Source organism: Natrix helvetica, assembly GCF_964273705.1.
Source record: "Natrix helvetica genome assembly, chromosome: 4".
NCBI classification, from domain to species: Eukaryota; Metazoa; Chordata; class Lepidosauria; order Squamata; family Natricidae; genus Natrix; species Natrix helvetica.
The window spans coordinates 145,174,856-145,189,361 of record NC_138550.1 but is presented as its reverse complement, the minus strand read 5'-3'; the positions used below and the strand labels follow the sequence as shown (position 1 = coordinate 145,189,361).

The window sequence follows — 14,506 nt, the reverse complement described above, 5'->3', positions numbered from 1 at the left end:
TAACTCCTACAGCAAATGCGCTTTCTCATCAATAGCATATATCACTGACACTAGAGAATAATCTAAAACATGAAGACAAATTAAAATGTCATTTCTTCATTTTTTTTAAAAAAATGTATGTCTAATATTTTAGTATAAATACTGGCTACTTCCTTCTGTATATATTGTGCTTGACCAGTTTTCTAAATATATTATTTTTTTAACCTACCTTGCAGTAGGACAGGCAAGGGACATATCTAGACAGCTGCAAATCTTCTAGAGCTGGGTAAAGTAACTGCATTCTATGGAGGCAGCAAAACCTTTTAAAATTTTAATTTGTGAGATGCATTGCTTGCATTTGCTGCCATACACAATATCTACAATTTTAATACTAGTAATCATTTTCCTAAATCTAAAAATTACAATTTGAAGAGTTAAAGTAGATTACAAAATCCAGCTACTAAACTAGTCTTTTGAATTTTACAAACCTCTGCCACATTTTATGCAATAATCTGATAGACTTTGAAAGACACTGAGCAGAATGTTAGGCTACTATATTAAAGTTAGAGACAAAAGAAATACTATCCCCACAACAAAGAGCTGATTTCAGATAATCAAACAAAATCTGGACTGAGCCCAATCGTGCACTTAACACTCAGGTTAAAACTGCTTGATCCATATGGGCTAATTCTCAAACACATTGGAAAAATAAATAAAATAATTAGATTAAGTTTTTTAAAAAGCTAGAAAAATGTACTTTGGCTGAAGTACTTTATTTATCTTTTTAGATTTTTCATTACCTGGGTTTCCAACATTTTTCTAAGGGAAAATCATCCCCTTGGGGCAATTACTATCTTGGTCAGGAGCCAGTATGTGAGATTTTACAACCAAAAAGAGTAAATGTTAAGTCTTTATCAACAAAGAATTACATAACTTCTAGAAACAAATGATTATCTTGTGAAATAACATAAAAATGCAAGTTCACTCTGTGTGTGTGTGTGTGTGTGTGTGTGTGTGTGTGTGTGTGAGAGAGAGATTACATCTGAAAACTGTGAGCTAAGGATTTAGAGGCACTTTTGATTTTTACAAGAAAAAAGATAAAAACAGACTACCTTAAATTCCAGGGCTCACTCTGCCAACTAATAAGTGCTTAAAATGCTATCTGCTAGATATTTAAGAGAATAGAGATGGTTAGCTTACAAACCACTGAAGGCACCTCTATATTTTGATGGTGCTTCACGATTCCAGCTAATAAAGCTAACATCCATTCCTGTACTTTGGAGCCTCGACTGAGAAGGCTGTTCACCATGAAAAGACCCATTGTATGAATTACTGAATTTTTTTTTTGGGGGGGGGGACTTGGAATTTGGGGTTCCTCTCAAACTCAGATTTTGTCAGCCTTTCCAAGTAGGCTGGCTGAGAAACAAAACCAGATGAGCTAGTTCTACTTTATTGTAAGGCTACAATCTTGCAAGTGTGACAGTAAAAATCCCCAGCTTTTACAGCCTGACAAGTTAAGACGGTTAGTTTCTCAGTTTCTTTCTCTGCCTATGATGTAGCTGCAGAATGATTAACTTTGCCATCAACTATGCGTGTTACTTTATTCATATTCAACACAGAAATCAATGACAAATGCTTGTAAGCAGAGGTGGGTTGCTGCTGGTTCGGCCCGGATTGGCTATACCAGTAGTAGCGGAGGCAAGAGGCTCCGCCCACCCGCACGCTTCTGTGCATGCACAGAAGTGTTGAGTGTGCGCACAAGCGCACACAGGAGCGCACCCAAACCAGTAGTAAAGAAATTGACAACCCACCTCTGCTTGTAAGTGTCCTAAAGATTTCATATGTGACTGTATTGCTTGTCTTTCCTTGTCTAATGGAATAGTGCTTAGGCCTTAACAAGCTAAAGATGAACGCTCAATATACTGTCTCTCCTGGTTCAAGGATGGGCATTCAATACATCTCAAGTAAAAAAAAATTAACACTTGAAACACAGAACTGTATAGGAGAAGCTCCTACAGAATTACAGTATTTTATGACATCACATTCAATAACATCATGTTTGGTTTCACACTAAAACAACTTCTTCAGAGAGTGAGATGGTGGGAGACAATGATTCCAGCACGGGGTTGACTGGTGAAATTGCGCCAGTCATTCTCTCATAATTCAACCCAACTCACAGGTTGCTGCTGTGGGGAAAAAGGGAGGGAGCATTAGGTACGTCACCTGGAGTTGTATTAAAAAAAGGCAGGATATAAAAGAAAAAAAAATGTAAACAGTGAAGCAATGGTGTTATACAATACAATACAATAGTAGAGTTGGAAGGGACCTTGGAGGGCTTCTAGTCCAACCCCCTGCCTAGGCAGGAAACCCTATACCGTTCCAGACAAATGGCTATCCAACATCTTCTTAAATGAACATCTTCTTAAGTGTTAAATGAATAAGCAAGCAAGCCAGCCTGCTGTTGCATTTTAAAAACTAAGTGCTGCTTTCTCACCACATGGTTATTTCATGGGGGCTGCTTTTGTATGTGGTTATAACACATGATGGAGTGTTTCTGTGGACTGCTTCTCATGATATAGATTTTTCAAGTGGCTTCTTAAAACTGCTTCCACGGAACAGCACTTTGTGTGCATGCCAGCTTCTCATGAGAATGCGACCTTGCCACATGCTTTGCTATCCCCTCCCCAAAATGTTCTGTCTTTGAACTGATTCTGTATGCCAGCTGTTTCCCAGAGCAAACCATCTCATAATGGTTTGCTATGTAAGGCAATTATCAAGTAAAGACAATTTCAAACAGAGTTTTTGTGGTGACTCCAGCAGGTATGCTGAATATGATACTACATATGATGAGTAGTGACCCACAGCAGCCCCTCACCATGTTGTTTTTGTGCATGCAGTTTAAAGCAGCTTGTGACAATATGCAGACAAAACTAGGAAAGTTTGCTGCATAAAATGACTGCTTGTATATTATTTTCCTTCTGTTCAATCGTATCAGATTCTCAGAGACTGTCTGGACAAGTCTCGGCAAAATCTACATCAATAATGCAGAGAGAAAATTGCTAAGGCTCTGACTTCAAGAATTCAGAATAACTTTATGATATATCTATAATAAAGACCATAAGAAATCTGTATCTAGTCAATGAAAAATTTAAAGAACTACAAAAGATACCAAAACAGGGAACTCTACAGTATTATAGGTTTATTTTGGAATTGCGATATTACTTTCTTTTGCTCTGCAGAAATCATTGTCAAATAACTCAATCATTCTTGAACCTTGACTCAATAATATTTAAAATGAATTTGTCCACTTGTACTTATATTTCAGCAAATCTAGCTTTCTTGCATAAAGCCACAATCAGATGAGTGAGAAGGTACATTCACAAATCTGATTTTATATTGCTTTTTCATAGGGTTACAATTATGCTTTAATTGCATAACATCCATCACCATGGGAGCCATTGAAAGTGGGTATAAATTATTTAAGATTACTGAATTCTGGGAATGTAATCTAAACTGGAATATATTTATTTAATTTTATGGAGAAATGATAAGAAATATAATATATAACAATGTTCTTAGGAACAAATGTATATAGTTTATCCAGGAATAAGATTACTTGGCATTAAGTAATAATGATCTGAATATGTAATAGAGCCATGAGCCATCATAGATCAGTGACCAAAGAACACTCGTATCACTTAAAATCTATTTATCAATTCAGGTAGTTCACACATTTAGCACAAATTATAAACTACTACATCAAGGTTCCAACTAACAAACCCAAGCAAATTAGAATTCTGAGACTGGCATCTTCAGCAAAGGACTTCTTTATTGGGTACATCATATGGGCATGATTAAATGTACCCAATAAATAAGTTCCTTAAGGAAGATTCCAGCCTCAGAGATCTGATTTGCTTGGATTCGTTAGTCGGAACCTTGACATACTAGCTGATACACTTTTTATACTTTTTAATACCAGTGTTTAAAAAACTACACAGATTTGTACAAAATCCCAGTGAAACTAGCACAAAACCATTCTCTAACAATTTCTGAAACTCCTTAATTAAAAAAAAAATCTGTCATAAATCAAAGAAATGTCACTTTATAGGAGTCAAAAGAATTTATCAAAGAAACTTCCTTATATAAAAATAAGTCAGGAGCCCACTGAGTCTATGGAGCTCAAAGTGGCTTAAATTTCATACATGAATTTAGTAATATAATATACAGAAATTATAGTCTATAAGTTTTTTGTCAACTCGCAAAGCATTCCTAGCCTGCTCTTGAGTTGCCATAGGCAAGGGGATGGGCATCGGAAGGAACCCTACATTTACATGTTGCCCATCTTACTATCTAAAATAAATTACATCCATGTAATCTATAGTATCTACAATCTACAATGGAAATATTAGATTTCCAAGATCTTAAGTACAATTTACTTTAATCAACAAAATATGACTAGTCCTGATTATTTATCTATTTAACAATACGGAACTTGAATGGATCACTTGGGGTCAAGTGACATATAAATGTAATAATACTTTTTATTATGTCTATAACATTGTTGTACTTCAGAACAGCTTCCTAGACACTAGTTACAAACAGGCTAAGTAACTGATGCAAATTGGAGGAAGGAGGGAAGACATATAGGCAACCTTATCAAGGAACCCATTCTTAATCCTTCTAGTCAAATTTCACAATGGCCAGATAAATTTCCCCATCTTATTGCAACTAAATTTTGCCTTAACTCTCTCTCATTATTCTCCCCAATTCAAAAGACACAGAGAATCTATACTGCAACCAACAAGCATTATTTGAGTCAATTCTTGAACTCTTTTTTTAGTGAGCTAGAGGAAGAGTTGCTTTGCATATGGTTTTCTCCAACTGTTTTCAAGATTGCACAAATGAAGACAATCAAAGTTCAGTTTTTAAGTTAGGTAGTGGTATTTGCTAGATTAGTAGTTTTTACAAAGAGTACAAACTGCCACATGGAAATATTCTGTGATGAATATGAAAGCATTTGTAATGAGTAAAATATAAGCATTCACCATCCCTTAGCATACTGCTGTTGCTCTTAGCAAAACCACATACGCTTCCCAATTTATGGGAACTTTTGTTCAGATTAAAAAAAATGAGACTTTGGATTTGCAAACAAACGAATGGAAAAAATTCCCCCAAGGAGGTGTCAATTCTTGTATTCCAATAAACGTGCCTCCTGTAATAAAGCCCACTGACTCTCCCCCGAATGCAGAAGAGAAAAGGGACAGGAGAAGCTTATCTAGTGAGATCTGCATTTGGTTATAAATTAGTGTGTGGTCTCCTTTGTACTTGCAGACGGCTAGTGGTTCTACACCTGCTCCTCACAGAAGATATTGTAGAAATCTGATATTTGTGGATCATTATAGAACCAAGAAACGCCTGGTGTTATCAACTGCCCCTCTGTCTACTTCTGGAATAGGACACTGTTGCAACTGGTATATCATAGCTTCTGATCACAGCTGTTATATGCAATACAAAATTTAGAACAGTCTTCCTTCCTTTCTTCAGAACTTCAGCTTTAAACTTCCAGAAACTCAAACTCACATTCAGAAACTACAAACTTCAAGGACATGCTGCCAGTAGATATATTTGCTGTCATAACTGTTCAAAAAATCATCCTGCTACAAAACACAGAAATGTATACATATACGCTTCCATTTTAAAATTTAAGAGTTTTCTCCCAACTCTTAAATTACCATGCTTTTACCCATTATTTTTCCAGCCTTGATTCCCTGTCTGAGAAGAGCTATTTCCCAGCTCGCTAGTTTCAGTACTTACAAAATACAGCCTTTGCATAACTTTTTAGCATTTTATTTTGCTCTTAAATAAAAATTACAATAAAATATATGGATGAAAATTCATGGCTTTGCTTCTGAAAGTCAGCTGCAAGATTTGAGGATGCTACAGCAGCAGACAAAATCAGGCTTAGATTACAGGACCCATAAACCGGTGTTTTTCAACGCTGGCAACTTTAAAGATGTGTGGGCCTCAAATCCCAGAATTCCCCAGCCAGCCTGTCATAGACCATAAATTATTCACAAAAAATAGCTCATAATTTTTTATTCTGAATTGTTCTGAGAATTTGTAATTCTTTTACTGAATTATATTAACTTGCAATCTTTACGAACATTCTAACTTATCCTGAGATCTACTGATACGGTATTTTTAATAGGAATAAAGATAAAATAATAAGTAAACAGACAGTATAAAAGGGATTCATGGGTATGTCAAAATTAAGAAGAAACATGGCTATTATTCACTTGAGATTGTTTCTTTAACATGAAATGGAATATAGTCCCTGATCTATTAAAATAGGTAGAATACAGAACATAAATACATTTGCAAAAGCCTAGTAGCTGTACTACTACTGCCCTTGGTCTTCAATGCAATCCAGGATTCTTTCAGACAAGGTACAGCCAAATATAATGAAAGTTGCTCAACATTCCACTACTACTTTTTCAATTACAAAACCTTATACAATATTTTTGACTTGATAAAACTATTCTGATGAGCTTGTATACTTCAGTATAGGTACATACAGGAAGACCCAACAGCAAGAGAAAAGGATGATTGCTACAAAAGTGATTTATTTTCACCCACTAAATAAAAATGTACCATTCTGGAATTATAAATTTGTACCTTCAATAATGTACAAATATTTTTTCCCCAGAAGCTAGTATACAAAAATGTTTAACTCAATCCTGTATTACTTGCTTATGCATAAGTTAATGTTCGCATTTTAGCATAACAAAATTAAAATCTTTGCTATGTTAACTGAAACTAAACGATCCCACAGAAGTCTCTCGTTCTGCTTAAATACTTTAATCTCAATGACAGATAAACAAGCAAAAATAAACTCTAAAGGAATGACAATGTTAGAAAAGTAAGTCCAATCAAAATAAGACAACTGTACTAGAATAAAGATCTGAGAAATGTAATAGGAAGTACTGGAAAATTCAGAAATTTACATTTACATAAAATAACATTTGTCCTTTAGCACCTACATAGATCAAAGAAGAGCCATTTTTGGCCTTAATTATGTGGTTACTCTCTAACGTTCTACACAATATGTTTTTTATTTTGGTAAAATATAAACATTTAATTTACTCTATAACACTGGTTTAAAACGTATACATATACTATTTCTTACATATGGTCCTTTTGGAAGTGGGTTTAATATGATGATTACTGGATATTTGTGAACAAAGTAATTACTACTTCCAGATCAGTTAGCCAACTTTTAAAAACAAACTTGTTATTCAATTACTGTAATGTAGCTTCAGTCTTCAACTTTTATCCTTTTGTAATGTGTTGTACCACAAAATTTCTAAGTGATGTTTGAAATTCAGGTATGCAACATTATGTAGGATAATTAGTGATAAGGTTTGAGTTACTACAAACAACTGAACAGGAGTTGAGAAATAATTTGTAATTCAAACCATTAACTCCATCTGAAGAGTTCTTGGTCCCTGCACTATTTTACTTTGAATAGTAGTATCTGATTTCTAGTAATGATCTCTTACAAAGTCTCTTACAAAGTCCTAAAATGTCCCTTTTTTTGCTGATGTTTACATCATGGTGTTACATTTGCAGATTTATGTCCTCTTTTAGACTCTGCATTTCTTAGTCAAACTATATATATATATATATGATCATAAATCAGCCCAGTCCTCTGAGTAATTTTGTTGCTTTTCTTTGAACTTAGGATTGTAGAGGTCTCAGAAGACTATGTGTTGGAGGATATGTTTGCAGATGATAGAAGATGGTCTTCCTTTGCTGGAAAAGAAATGTGAAGGAGCTCCTAATGGGAGTTGAGAAATATATAGCAAAGGAAATATAATGTTGGCTTTATTTCTTTTCCTTCTTGATACTCATCGTTCAGAGAGTGTCTAAGTGGGGGAGTGAAAATGAAACAAAGGTTCTTTGCCATAAAATAAGTTATAATGGCTCAAGATAGGAGGAATTGCATGAATAGGCTCTATCGTAAAATGGAACTTGAAGAGCAGTTTTAGGTTACTTATATATTAAAACCATTAAAAGGGATAATCTTAAAAACTGCCAATGAGCAGAAATTATTTTGCTTCTTCCTTGCTGGGCTATAGTCACTGTAATCATTTCTAGTAAGAGAATGTTTTTGTGGAGTAGCATTGTTCACAGGCAATGATAGACTATTTTAGAAGTCCTGCTTATCAGAAATAAAGAAATAAGCCAGCAAATGTAATTATTTCTACTTATCGTTTATTCCCAGCAAGAAATGAAGGAGCCCCCAGCTGATTTGGTATAGCTTGCTGTTCCAAATATGATTATGGAAATATTGCCAATCCCTCTAGATCCCCAAGAAACTTTATGGTATCCAGTTTCCTTTTATTTTTATTTTTGCCTGAGCCGTTGGGCACACATTGAAATAATACTCTGGGCCAGTAACCATTTAAATGTTTCTAAGAGTGCTTTGGGATGCAGAGTCAAGCAAACACAAAGAGCCCTATGTATGTTTTGTTTAGCGTAATTTTAAGCACTAGGATACCTCGCCGGAACCTCTACAAACAAGCCTAAGTAGTAATGAAAAGGAAATTCAAGATTATGATTCTGGCTTATTTGAAAGGGGAAAAAGTAGATGGAATTTAGGATATTATTGTATAGAAATGTTCATTCTTAAAGTAATTTCTTAGGTTTGGATTTACAAGAGGAAAGAAAACTATGTTTAGAACACGATTAATCAGTTTGGCCTAGTGGAGTTTGACCTACTAGGAGATTGTGAATACTAGTTCCACCTTAGCCATGAAAGCTGGTTGGGTGATTTTGGGCCAGCCACTGTGTCTCAGCCCAACTCATCACACAGTGTTGTTTTTTGAGGGGGGAAATAGGATTTGGATTGATAGATATAAACCTCAACTCAACTATATTAAGTAGTGTTCTGAATTTGTTCCACAGAGCCTGGCTTTCTCTGATATCCCAATGAATGCTACAGAATTTATGCAGCTAATCATGACTATTCTGTATGTGATACACCTGAGACTAATGCTCCTTTTCAGGGCTTGTGCCATAGTTAGAATAGGAAAACAATTTCTGGTAACGCAATTCTATTGCTTCAATTGAGCCTCAGCTTGGAGAAAGGTTTAACTGTAGTTTAAACTACTAACTACTTGCTTGTTCCTCAATTGTACAAATGCACAGGTCAATTGGAATAATTTTACTATGGCCAATAGCTGAACAGAATGAAACCAAACTCTTCCTTTCCTATGATCAGGTAAACAAAATGTAGCCAAGAAAATACATTCAGAAGACAGGGTTCCTACATTGGTAGTCCTTAACTTACAACTGTTCGCTTAGCGACCGTTCAAAGTTACAACAGCATTGAAAAAAGTGACATGACCATTTTTCACACTTATGACCATGGGTTGCATTGTCCCAGGGCAATGTGATAATCTTTTGTGACCTTCTGACCAGCAAAGTAATCAGGAAAGCCAAATTTGTTACTAATTTAACAACTGCAGTTCACTTAATATCTGTGGCAAAAAAAAGTCGTAAAATAGGGCAAAACTCATTTAACAAATTTCTTACTTAGCAACATAAATTTTGGGCTCAATTGTGGCCAAGGACTACCTGTATATCCCAGTGGTGGATTCCGGATCCCGTTCCAACCGGTAGGGTTGGAACGTGCCCGGCAGCGTCCACATGGCGTGCGCAGTACACGCATGCGTCTTAGCACCTCCGTGAGCCTCTGTGACGCTCCATCTGCTTCACGGAGTGTCACACAGGTGCTGTATGTGCCATGCACGTGCACAGAAGCGTGGAAGCCTTAAAAGACAGGAAAGTAGCTCGGGCGGGCAAGTGGGCCCTCCGGAGCACCATACCAGAAAGGTATCCAGTGCTCCGGGCAGGCTCCGGTACGCCCGTACCGGGGCGTACCGCCTGCAACCCACCACTGGTACATCCCAAAGGGGATCACTATACTGAAGTACTTTCAGACATAATCATGATATGTGTTACACATATTTAGGAAGCATATACTATCAATAATAAAAATGTTAGAAATTGGATGATGAAGCATATAGTTGCTTCCAAAAGTCAACCGATAATGGAAGTTACCTCTGCAGCTTTATTGGAAGGCTCCAATCCAGACATATTATCCTGCAATAATTGTTGTAGGAGCTGTAATTGAGCAACACTGAGGAAGAAATCCAGACCTGTTGTCATATTCACTTCCAAAGAATGGCCACATACTAAAATTTCCTATGAAAGAAACAAGTTTGCAAAACAAATTCCATTGGTTAGCATCTTATTCTTGGCATTTATATAATTTTATTTTTAAGAAAGACAATATAAACTGTTTATATTCTCTAAATTGTTTATTAACATTTTCTCTATCTCTTTCAGCAGGAAAGCACAATGCCCCATCTGTAAAATAAAATCAAGTGGAGGAGTGATGGAACGTCGTACAGCTAAGGCTCCAGCAGGATATTTAACGATTAAGTTGCTTTCTCTTTGTTTCATGTATTTCATGTGTGAGGTCCTGTTTCTTTGTTGTATTAAATTCTGGGCTGTCAAGAGACCTTATTCATTTTCTTGGCAGAAAATTGTAATTCTCCTTTCTCACAGAGATGTATTTGAGTCTACCAGCACATCCTAGTTTATAATGAAACTGTATTTTGCAGTTCACAGATAGCTGGTTCAATTAATTTGTAGCTGTCTGCTAACATTTGGAGCATAGATAAATGACCATTGTCCCCTGGCTATTATAACCCCCACACAAAGAAAACAATCATGACCATGTTTTAGAAATTAATGAAAGGAGAAAATAAACAGATTTGCTTACTAAGCAGGAAGTCATATCTTCTTGTTATAAAAAAAATATGTGCATATTCATCCTTAGTAACCTGTGGTAGATCTCTCCCTTTCTTACTGAATATCCAAGGGAGTAGATTCAAGAAAAATTAAAACAGCTAAAGCATTTACATTCCTGAACAACAGGAACAGAAAAATAAATCTGTTACTATATACTATATGCTTTCCCTGTTCATCTAATTTTTTTTTCAAACTCTTTTTTTCAGCAGATATGCAACAACAGTGGAGATTGGGGCCAGGGGCAGCGGAATAAGGCAGGCTTCATATAGAGCCAGTGGTGGGATTGAATATTTTTTACTACAGGTTCTGTGGGCATGGTTTGGTGCCGTGGCATGTCTTGGTGGGTGTGGCTTGGTGACCGTGGCAGGGAAAGGATACTGTAAAATCTCTATTCCCTCCCCACTCCAGGGGAAGGTTATTGCAAAATCCCCATCCCTCCCGATCAGCTGGGACTCAGGAGGCAGAGAATAGATTGGGGTGGGGCCAGTCAAAGGTTCTCCAAACTACTCAAATTTTCCACTACCGGTTCTCCAGAACTGGTCAGAACCTGCTGAATACCACCTCTGTATAGAGCCCTTCAGTTCTATTCCTGGCCATCCCCAGATAGAAAATCAAGTACCACAGCTACAATCCTTTTCCAGAAAGGATGAGAGCCCCAAACCTCTGTGCAAAGTTTGAAATGAACTGACGGGAACTAAGGGGAACAAGCAGCTGGATGCCAAAAAGATAAGATCTCTTGATGAAAGTTTGAAAAAAAATTAAAGGGAAAATAATCTGCCTTGAAATTGTATTTCCCTTGGGTGATGTAAAATTACGCCTTAGCTTTCTTTTTTATAAAATAAATTATCATTTGGGGTCCTAAATGATCTGCTTTCCCAATGTTGACATTTAAGGATTCTTAGATTGATCTTCAGAAAAGATGCTCAGAAGCCTGATTTAAACACAATTTTGACCATGGAAAATAATATGGCATTCCTTGCGGTTGGCATCTCAACTTAAATCCAGTCAACTTTCAGTATGTGCTTCATTTAAAAGCAGAATTTATTATCCATTAGAGATCTAATGGATAATGACAATGTTGAAGGATTCAACAAACAATTCTGCCTGGACTTTTTGTTCTGGTCCAACAGGTGCATACTACACAGTATTTTTAACACAATTTCATGTATCATTTTAATAATTAACAAACGTGCAGATATAAAGCTCAGTGATAAACATCTCATATCCAGTACTGACCTCTGTGTGTAAATTCTCTGGAGAAATTACTTTTGTGAAAATGATGGCAGGAGCTGCAGTTACCCGTACAGTAAAGTCTGTTAAAATTGGAGTTAAAATAGCTCTTCGTTCTTGATGATGTTTTATGCTAAAAAATGAAATGAAATAAATGTGCACTAAATGATAAACTCTTATGGTTAGAAGATTGTTGCTTCATATCTGTAAATATTAATTTCTTAACCTAGCAACATTACAGAAAAATGTCTGCTGTGAACTATCAGAAATTAATACAATACTGTTACAATAATGGTCAGAGAACACACACACACACAACTGAACTGAGAAAATGCTCTAAGATTACTTTTTAATGCTATCAATGTCCAACATAAACATATAAATGCTATTCCATTAGAAAATATGTAATAAGTATATTTATAAACATGTATTTTAAATACTGTATACAATTTTAAATAGTTATGTTGACTGGTACAGTATCCAGAGAAAGAGCACTATTCAACATTCATTGCCTATTGGGGTCCTATTTCTGAATCAGCAAAATTAGCTTTGCAGGATATTTAAATGTTTCTCTGAGAAAAGAGGCTAAAGCAGGGATTGGAATTAATGCAACTGTTAAAATAAACTGAAGTTAAGACACTATCTTCAGATCTGAAGGTTTTTTCCAGTGGTTCTAAAGAGATAACAAGAAATAAACCCATGCTTTCTCTACTAATTTTCCTACATGGTACCACTCTTTAATGTTCCATTAATTTGATCATGTGAGTATCATCAGTGGGGAATGGTATAATGTAGTATGATCATCTAGGCACCTGTTACATGTTTATCTTTGAAACAGAAGGAACATTTCAGAAATATTAAAGTATATGACTCTTTTTTTATACATTCAGCTTTGAAAAAACATGTGTTTCAAGTATAGTACTGAGAAAACAAGTAAATAAATGCTTCAGAATATGTACCCACAAAATAAGTATTAGAGATACAAGTGACCATGTAAACCTTATAACAGAAAAGGAATAAAATGGTTCTTTCCCTTGTATTCTTGAGGGAAATACCAATTAAGTTATTAGGAGTCATGAATGAAATTAATGCTTTTCTGGCCTTAAAAAAAATAATCCATTTTTCTTTGTAGCTTATATCCATGCCCCTCTGCTAAATCAACAAAGCCTTGTACAATTAAACACACAGGTAAATTTTGCCAGAAATCTCAAGGCACAGAAATTGATAATATCTTTTTATCAGATCTCTCCTAGGATTTTCCAGCCATTTTATGTTGTTTCTACATGCTGCATATTCACAGTGGTTAAAAAAAGGGAGAAAAATATTCTGGAAACAGCTGCCTTAGAGGAATATTTAGACAGCTTCATTAGACATTTGGAATATTTCAGAATAAAGCCTTAATGTTACATGTATACTTTGACCCAAACCTCAAGCACATTTTATCCCAAATTTGCAAGGGCAGCAAGGATCAAGTCAAATCAAAAGAACAAAACATGAAAATACTAATCCACAGAAAAATACACTATTATTTTATTTTCTTATTACAATCGTCTTGATGATGTTTAAATGTTTATGTAGATTACTCACACATAACAATAATAATAAACCGTAATGATACATTTAATACCGTTGAATAACAATAGGGGTTCTGCACTTTTGGAAGGACTTTAGATGGATAAAAATGCCAAATAGAACCTAACCATCTGGTTGACTGTGTGACCAACCATAATAACAACAGCAGCTGAAATGCATTCTAGGTCATTTAAAATACTATCATTAGTCTATTCAAATCTAGATACCAAAGACTTTATACTACTGTGTTTCCCCGAAAATATGATATGTCCTGATAATAAGGCCATGCCACATTTTTCTGGTGGGCAAAAATATAAGCCCTCCCCCGCAAATAAGCCCCCTGGACAACCTTTCACCTCCGGCCAGGCAGAGCGCCACTCTCCAACCTAGCGGTATCCCGAAGGTGCCAAGCCACAGGAACTGGGGGGGGGGAAGGCAAAGGTGATCGCGTTGCTTGGCGCTTTCGGGATACCGCTAGGTTGGTGAGCAGCACTGTGCCCAGCTGAAAAGGGGGGTTGCTGGGTGGCTACTCTCTTGCAAGCGGGCTCCTAAAGAGCCGGGCACAGCCTCATGGGTGAATGGCTGTGTTGCACTGTCGCAGCAGCGCAATACAACAGCCATGAAGCGACCATGCTCACGAGCAGCCACCCGGCAAACCCCCTTTCCAGCCAGGCACAGTGCCATTCCTGACCTAGGGGTATCGCCAAGCCATGTGAGCACCTGTTCGCCGCTGCCCAGCTTCCGCGGCTTGGCGCCTTCGAAATGCCAGTGAAAGGCGCTCTGCACGGCTGGAGAGGGAGGTTGCTCGCGCACCTCCCAGCCTTATGATGCCCTGGCCCAGCTC

The 14,506-nt window shown here is 36.5% G+C and overlaps 1 protein-coding gene across 4 annotated transcripts in view; it reads right to left on the bottom strand.

The window, feature by feature from the left end:
* VPS13B (vacuolar protein sorting 13 homolog B) overlaps nucleotides 1–14,506 on the bottom strand; it is a 391,865-nt gene that overhangs the window by 138,863 nt on the left and 238,496 nt on the right. For all 4 annotated transcript variants that reach the window (XM_081951024.1, XM_081951026.1, XM_081951025.1 and 1 more), the window contains exons 32-33: nucleotides 12,097–12,223; nucleotides 10,105–10,248 (exon numbers count right to left, since the gene is read on the bottom strand). In XM_081951024.1, the coding sequence (XP_081807150.1) occupies nucleotides 10,105–10,248; nucleotides 12,097–12,223 (271 nt within the window). The remainder of the gene's footprint in view (nucleotides 1–10,104; nucleotides 10,249–12,096; nucleotides 12,224–14,506) is intronic.